This window comes from Nomia melanderi, chromosome 4 (genome assembly GCF_051020985.1).
Source record: "Nomia melanderi isolate GNS246 chromosome 4, iyNomMela1, whole genome shotgun sequence".
Classification (NCBI taxonomy): domain Eukaryota; kingdom Metazoa; phylum Arthropoda; class Insecta; order Hymenoptera; family Halictidae; genus Nomia; species Nomia melanderi.
In genome coordinates, this window is record NC_135002.1 from 19,872,833 (window position 1) to 19,881,580 (window position 8,748).

The 8,748-nt window shown below is 33.8% G+C and overlaps 1 protein-coding gene across 1 annotated transcript; it reads left to right on the forward strand.

The window, feature by feature from the left end:
- Positions 1-34: 34 nt before the first annotated feature.
- Positions 35-5,988, forward strand: PPO (phenoloxidase subunit A3). The gene is made up of 9 exons (XM_031972792.2): positions 35-313; positions 1,591-1,783; positions 1,943-2,166; positions 2,397-2,599; positions 2,691-3,108; positions 4,157-4,285; positions 4,413-4,737; positions 5,194-5,426; positions 5,609-5,988. The coding sequence occupies exons 1-9, from the start codon at positions 203-205 to the stop codon at positions 5,852-5,854; spliced, it is 2,082 nt and encodes a 693-aa protein (XP_031828652.2). The 5' UTR covers positions 35-202; the 3' UTR covers positions 5,855-5,988.
- The last annotated feature ends 2,760 nt before the right edge of the window (positions 5,989-8,748 follow it).

An 8,748-nucleotide genomic window follows, 5' to 3' on the forward strand; every position in this document is an offset into this window, starting at 1 on the left:
TGTATTCCATTCATTTTCTTCAAGACCGCTTTCCATCGTGAAGGTGCAAGCATTTCTCTCGTCTCGTTATACTTTAATATCATAATAAAACACAGTTATAAACTTACATATCATTAAATAGTCCGATTTTCTGTTAGTCTGTAATTATATATCTCGATTATATTTGTCTGTTTGTTTGCGTGAGAAGAACAAATTTTTAAATATGACTGCCGATAAATCGGGTATTTTATACTTATTTGACCGCCCTGCTGAGCCAGTCTACGTGCCTAAAGGTGAAAAGAAAGTCGCCTTTGACATACCAGCTGATTACTTGGTAAGTGATTCTTTACCATTACGTTTTATTGTTTATTCACTTCTATGTAACCCTAAAACAACAGATGCATTCACAGCAAACAGTGCGATAAACAGTATTAATACGAATATTTTAAAAAGATATGAAATCCACACATCTGTTTGCAGTATCTGAAGATTCAGAAATTAATTATCCTATTTATAAAATTATCAGTTCGGTAACTCCTTACATTCAATTGACTTCTTGTCTACTTCATAAAGTAGAATTGTTCTGTATAAATAATGTCTTTCGTAACTTCAGCTTTGATCCGTTAACATTTCATTTCTATCCTCCAAATTTCGTTGCCAAATCCTTTTTAATACTTTGTATTATATGAGTCGTATTATAGGATTCTCTGAGGAACGGGGAAGTTGATTCTCTATCAATAATTGTACTGGTTACAATATTAAATATATTTCTGATTGAAGGTTGATTCTCTCCCCAAACGCGCACTCAATCGGTCGCTCGCTAATTGCACCCAAAAGTCTCTCCCCCATGCATTCTCACTTGCTTTTAAAGCATACCCCATTCACTCTTTCTTTTTTACACTTGGACCATTCTCACTCGCACCCTAACCTTTCGTCCATAGTCAAAATTCACGCGGTTATGTACACCTTTCCTTCTCACGGTCCCAGTCGCTTGGTCCGAAACACTTTGGTTTCGCGCTTCTCCAGGCTCTCGAGTTTTTCAAAACATACTGGCACCGGCCCGTCGCAACATGACCCGGTCGCCTGCACGCACGCACGATGATCCACTCATCCCACAGTATTTTGATCGACCTATCAAACGCAAAATATCATTCAAACGCACACATCTGTCTAATCACCATGAAGAGTTCTCACTTTTCAGTTTTCGTTTGTTTAAAAAAGTTGTGTTGGTTGTAGGAGATTTTGATAAGTACTCGTTAGTCAGTGTGTTAAAAGAGAGCAATCGCAATAAGTGTTATTTAACACATCCCATGCCACGTGTACCATGTATGGTACACGCGCAATTTTTGTGAAGAAACATTTTTTCTGAGACACGTGTCAAAGAACACTGGTACACGTGTCGCAAAACAACAAAAACGTAAATAAATAATATCAAAGTATATTAAAAGTCAGTAAAAGCTTGAATGTAATTTGAGCTATCATTAAAAAATCAGTGTACATTATAAGCAAGATATAACCGAAATTTATCGAAGAATTTCCCAAGTTTCAAGAGACAAATACTTATGTATAAATAAATAAAAATATCTGATTGGAAATACTTTGATCCCTTAGCCAGACAGGTACCGCCCCGTGGCAACACAAGTGTTCAACCGCTTTGGCGATGAGGCCGACTCGAAGATTCAAGTGAAACAGATTTCGCTTCCAGATCTTACCGTTCCTATGCAGTTGGGACGACATGACTCCTTTTCACTATTTATTCCTGCACATCGAAAACTAGCGGGTCGGCTCATCGATATCTTCTTGGGTTTGTACAATTTATCGTGTCTTTGATATAAAAAGTGAGAGGAGAGAGTAAGAAAGGATGAGCTTGTTTGAGCAATGATAGTTACCAACCTGCATGCGTATAGTTGGATAAAAACTTGACATGTCATTAGAGCCAACCAATAGCAATATTTTTTTGCAGGCATGAGGACTTACGAGGACTTCTTGTCTGTAGCAGTTTACTGTCGCGATCGCGTAAACCCTAGCATGTTCATTTATGCTCTTTCGGTGGCGATATTGCATCGCCCTGACACGAAGGATCTGCCAGTACCACCATTGACTGAAATATTTCCAGACAAATATCTTGATGGTGCTATTTTCAGTAGAGCTAAGGAGGAAGCTAACATTGTAAACCCAGGATCAAGAGTACGTATATGAAATTTTTGAAGTTTGCCATTACTTAAAATCAATAATTATTATTCTTATAAAATAAACGATCTTATTTCAATGTTGGCGACGATAACGTATAGTTATTTTCCACCGTCGTCACACAATATTTATTGTGGAAAGATTACTCATTAAGAAGAACGATACACACATGAGAGAACATTTTAAAAGTTTAACGTTCAAAGTGTAAATGTTTTATTTGAATGTAGATTCCAATTGAAATTCCTCGAGATTACACTGCCACTGACCTCGACGAAGAACATCGTGTTGCATATTGGAGAGAAGACATTGGTATCAACCTGCACCATTGGCACTGGCATTTGGTTTATCCATTTGAGGGGAACCTTAGTGTGGTTGACAAGGATCGCCGCGGAGAGCTCTTTTACTATATGCATGAACAAATCATGGCACGGTACGTATAGTGGTCATTGATTAGATTTTAGACTGAAATTAATTAATGAAAGAAATAAATCTGATTTTCGATTCTGGCAACAAATTTTCAGGTATAACTGCGAACGTTTGTGTAACCGACTTAGTCGTGTGAAACGGTTTATTAACTGGCGTGAACCGATACCCGAAGCTTATTTCCCAAAACTGGATTCTTTTGTTGCTGGTCGCACGTGGCCAGCTCGTCCAGGCGGTGCCGTGCTTAAAGATATCAATCGACCGGTCGATCAATTGGATTTCGATCTTCAGGATTTGGAGAGATGGCGTGATCGCATATACGAAGCTATTCATACTGGATCCGTAATTAACATGGCAGGTGAACGTGTACCTTTGACAGAAAAGGATGGCATCAATATATTAGGAAATATCATGGAAGCCAGTATTTTGTCCCCGAATAAAAATGTCTACGGTGATCTTCATAATTTAGGACACGTCGCTATTTCTTATTGCCACGATCCGGATCATCGTTACCTGGTAAACGTCTTTCATTCGAATAACTTTAATATTTTCTCTGTACACCTAATTCTGCTTTTGCACGATTTTCATTTGATACGAATTACCTTTGCCTTTTTACACGATTCGATTTCACACAATTATCCAAATCTAATACGAATTTTCAAGTGGTTTTCACATTGTTTTGCTAATTTCTTATGTCCGGAACCAATATTTATTTGTCAACAGACACAGTATACTCGGTTACATAAATTATTTTATAAGGGATGTGTATGTAGGAAATCAGAGACGAGATGGGAGGGTAAATTGTGCAATAGGGCTTTAAAATAACAGGCTAGCTGTATACTATATTAAGCAATGATATTAACTTTATTTATTAACTGACTTAGACTAATTCCAATAATTACGCCTACAATAATCCTCCGTCTGAGGTATTGACTTGAATATCGACTCTTCGACTGTATCGTCTCGACGCTGTTTTACGACTGACTACGTTCGTTCATTTTAGCACTCCACATATATATGGTGTAAAAATTGAATTGAGTGTAAATGAAATTTGCTTTGCGGTCCCAGTCAAAGAATTCACTCATAATGTGGGACAGAATGTATCCATAAACGATAAGCTATACGTGTGCATGTATTTTGAATAAATATTCAAGTCATTGGAATATTCCAGACTCAATTGATTGTCTGTAATACTGATTTTTATATGTCAATGATGTTCATATTAAACGAATCTATATAGAATATTCCAAATGTACGTAAAATTAATGCTTGGTAACGAAAGAATGTTTTAAAAGATGTGCGAGTGAGATGAACGTATCCGAATGTATATATCGTGCGCGTGATTTGATTTAGATTCATTGCTTCTTTGCTGTTCATGTAGCAAAAATATTGCGTATCATATAAAATATTCTCCTTCTCCTACTATAATAATAATGCTCAAACTATGAAGTAAGTGTTATGTTAGTCATCTTTTTTATAGATATTAATTTGATTAGTACTGAACTTTATAGATATTAATTCTATCAGTGCTGAACTATACGATTCCTTTTTATATTACTTCTAGGAAAGATTCGGCGTTATGGGCGATTCTGCTACTGCTATGAGGGATCCAATATTTTACAGATGGCATGCTTTCGTTGATGATGTTTTCCAAGAACATAAAAATACTCTGGTAGAGTATTCTGAACAACAGGTTAGTAAATTTCGAAAAGAATGAAGATAATTAAGAAGTATTGATTTTATTTTGTTGAAGAGACAACGTACGGTTGAATATAAAGAAATATTACCATTAATTATGCACTTTTTGGCAACATTTATAGTTGGATTATCCAGGCATTGAAATCGAAGATATTGGATTGACGACCAATCAGCAACGGAACATTTTGAATACTTTTTGGACTCAGAGCGTCGTAGATTTGTCTCGTGGACTTGATTTTACTCCTCGAGGACCGGTACTCGCTAAATTCACCCACCTGAATCACTCCGATTTTACATATAAAATTGTAGTCAACAATCGCAACAACAAAACACAAAGGGGAACAGTGCGCATTTTCATGGCTCCTAAGGAAGACGAACGTGGACTACCTTTCACTTTCACACAGCAAAAGAATTTAATGATTGAAATGGACAAATTTTCTGTATCAAGTAAGCTACTTTTATTGCATATACATTATACTTTGATTTATGCACAAGCTTATGCTTTGTAAACTGCTAAATTGTGGCCTTTACGAATACTTCAAAGATAGTATCATCAAAATTTATATATCGAAACGTTCCAACTTATTTTAATGACATATAAAAATCTTTAAGAAATAAATTTAAAGGGGTTTTAAAGAAAAACATTCGTGTGAAATAGTGTTGCCAGTGTCATATTTTTTCAAGTTCTTAAGATCACAAGGATTTTTTATTCGAATGCAGTATTATTTTTCATTTTCTATTGCATTTTACAACAGATCGTAAAATACATTCTATATTTCATTATGCCTTATGTTCATGCTCAATTGTTTTACACTGCATTAAATTTCTCATTTGAAGTTTAGATTTTTATGCATTAAACTGAAAATTTGTGTATTTCTAATTTTGTTGTCTGTTACATTACAGTGCGGCCGGGACAAAATACAATTGAGCGGAAATCAACAGACTCTTCGGTAACTATACCCTTCGAAAGGACGTTCCGAAATTTGGACCAGAATGTACTGATCAGTCCCGAAACTACAGCAACTTTCAATTTCTGTGGATGTGGGTGGCCACAACACATGTTGGTACCCAAAGGAAGCAAAGGAGGTTTTCCCATGGAGCTTTTTGTTATGATATCAGATTACAGTGGCGACGCTGTGAGTACATTTTATGTAACCATATTTTATATTCTGTACCGCAGTAATTCTAATTAAGTGTTAATAGTTTTCAATCATTTTGTTAAGTTCAAACATTTTAAACCACAACGCTTATTTGAATTAAACGAAAAATTAGAATCAAATAGTACAAGGTAAAAGAGTGTGTGTTTTTCAATGTTTAGGTTGAACAGGAAGAGCCAACTGGTTGTACCGCTGCAGATAGCTATTGTGGTGTGAGAGACAGGAAGTATCCGGATGCGCGCGCAATGGGATATCCATTTGATCGCCGACCACGATCAGGTGTAGAAACTCTGGCTCAATTCCTTACGGGAAATATGGCAATTACGGAAGTAAACATTAGGTTTACGGATAACGTTGTGGCCAATTCTCGATCTGGAATGGGAAATACATTGACCTTTGCTGAATAATCTGGTTCTGGTAATTGTGTATGCAGGATCAGGACCTCTGGTCCTTTAACATGTTATACAATAATAATAATATAATCTAGTCTTTCGAAATTTCATATAATCCAATAAAGCATGAGAAAACCAAAAAAATGAAAGATATTTGATTTATTTCATAACCCGAAGTTCAACGTGCAGTTGGTAACTACGTTACCAAATACTGAGCATGACCAATAAATAAAAGATATATCTTTAAAAAATGGCTGCCAGAATTTCTGATACTTCTAAAAAGAGCAATGGCCGTAGTCGAATAGAAATTATGTAAATCTTTCTTCGTACCTCGATTTCTATTGATTATTTTTAATAAAAATTTGCTTATGTAAATAGAACAAATGTCTAATAATATATCATAAAGTAGTATTCGTTGTAATACAATGAAATGTATGTAGTGTAAAAATCGTTTGAAACACATTCACAATTTAAAGATTCTTCAATATCGTAAAATGGTGAACATTTCAGCTATGTGCCGATTGCGAACAGTGATCAGTGAGTAGCTAGTAATTTTTTATTTCGCGAGTGCACTGACCTCGGGATGCCGTGCCAGGCATTTGCTACTTGGAAGTGTGAGAGCAACGAGCATGATGAAATTCCATAAGATATGAACCAGTCTATTTTGTCTCCCGTCAATGACAGAACTTCGATAATATGTAACGTTCGTAGGTATCCTTCTAAATCTGCCACATCAAAATCTAAGTAGATAAGTTTGTATCTTTATCACAGACTTAAAAGTTTCGAGCTTTGTGAAGAAGGTTATAAATACTGTCGTCGAATGGCGCCACCATTCATTTCTGTAAATTCTCGCTTGATTCGTTGCAAAATATCGTTATGAATTCATTGAATGCATTATTAATGCATCTTTGTTTGCTCAATTAGTGGAATATTTTTCACTTTTAAAAAAATTAATTCTCTTTAATCGATGACATTAATCGAATACGCTGTTCAATCTAAACATTGAAAAACACACTCTTTTATCTTGTACTATTTGATTATAAATTTTGGTTTAATTCAAATATTACTGTGATATCACAGTATCACAATCGAATATCAACTAAACACTTTATTGTTATCACTGTACAATATACACTATTTCGTATCGGATTATAATTTGTTGAGGTCACCAAATAAATAAATAAATAAATGATTAAATAAATAATGTTTTATTAAAAATTTGACTAGTATACCGTCTTTATATATCAATATAATAAAATCTCTAGAGAAGTTATGCAGATAAAAATATACATCTCCAAAACATTCTATTAGAGTACTGAAAAATAATATTACTTTTGTTCAATTTGAAATAATTAATAATTTATTAAAGGTTTAGGTATAAAAAACTCTTTTGTTTGTTATTAAATGATAATTAATTAAAATACGACGAAGTAAACTGTTTTTCTTCATAATATGAAGAAAGTGAATGAAACCATTCTAAATTGGTTGTTAAAAGTTTTGTTCTTGCACAAAATTATATGCCCTTAATTCATTTTACGTAGACAGTTATGCGTAACTAACAATCTGCCTGTTCTGCAGGAATACGACTGGAAGATGACTGGTCGTGACAACGCTAGTTACGATAGCGTCAGTGCTAATTATGGCATACTCTGCCCGTCAAATTCATCCAATAGTAGTTACCTGCGTGCAACGGTAGTCAGTAATAGTAAAGGCTTCAATTTCTCAGTGAAAATATAAAGAAAATAGTGAAAAAAAATCGCTGTACCATTTATGGTACACACGCAATTTTTGTAAAAAACATTTTTTGTGAGGCATGTGTCAAAGAACACTGATACACGACGCGAAACAAGAAAAACATAAAGAAATAATATCAAAATATATTAAAAGTCAGCAAAAGCTTGAATGTAACTTAATCTACCATTTAAAAAATCAGTGCACTTTGTAAGCGAGATATAACCGAAATTTCCGATGGCACAGAATGTGTTAATAATGTTACTGTACAAGTAGTACAATTTGGATATCATGTACGATGCAATGACATTTTAATAAACTTCAATATTGTCCGTTTCTTATTAATTTTAAATTAATTAATTGTTCGAAATGTAAAGTCAAATGATATTTCAAAACATAATGCATATATTTTAAAGTTCACGAACGTAATTATTAATAATTTCAATTCCATATATTTAAAATGATAATCGTCACGACTACATATTTTATCATAGCTGATATTACAGTTCATACATGACAAGACTATGCACTCAAATAAATTGCAAATGTGCACATGAACATTGATTATTCAATTTCATAGCTGTAAATATCCATGTAAATTAACATTTTGAAGAACAGTATTTGCATAAAAACTCATTTCAAATGTTATTATTTTTACTAATTGTGATTTTCGATTTAATCAAAAGTGAAATATATATCTCATAAATAGATATAATTTATACTTAATGTATATTTATATTACAATGATTAATCTTTATCCCTTTCCGTCTTGTATACGTATTAAACAAGATACGGATCACGCTTTCCTGACACACTTTCATCCCTCTACCCATTAGTAGGATTTGATAATAATGAGAGTCTTGCAACAATGCAGAACACTCCAATTATATGGAAACTCTCAAATTCACAAATTAATATAAACCTAAGCCAACATTTCAAATATTTAATTTTTCCACACTCTCGTGTATACAGATATTTATTAAACAAAATCATTTCACCATATCATGTTGGAATTATTCTGAATTTACAAGTGCTACTTTAATTGAATGTGTTGCAATTCTAATATCAATATATTGTTCGATATTTGCTGCAAACTTATCATTTTATGATTTTTCGTGGCTTAATCCAACAAGAAGTTTACTGTAATTTGTAAACGTCTGGACGCATATTTGTGGAAA

Coding starts and splice junctions, on each gene's coding strand:
- PPO (XM_031972792.2), top strand. CDS start 203: ATGACTGCCGATAAATCGGGTATTTTATACTTATTTGACCGCCCTGCT. Junction 3,109..4,156: donor ATCCGGATCATCGTTACCTG/GTAAACGTCTTT, acceptor TATTACTTCTAG/GAAAGATTCGGCGTTATGGG. Junction 4,286..4,412: donor TAGAGTATTCTGAACAACAG/GTTAGTAAATTT, acceptor CAACATTTATAG/TTGGATTATCCAGGCATTGA.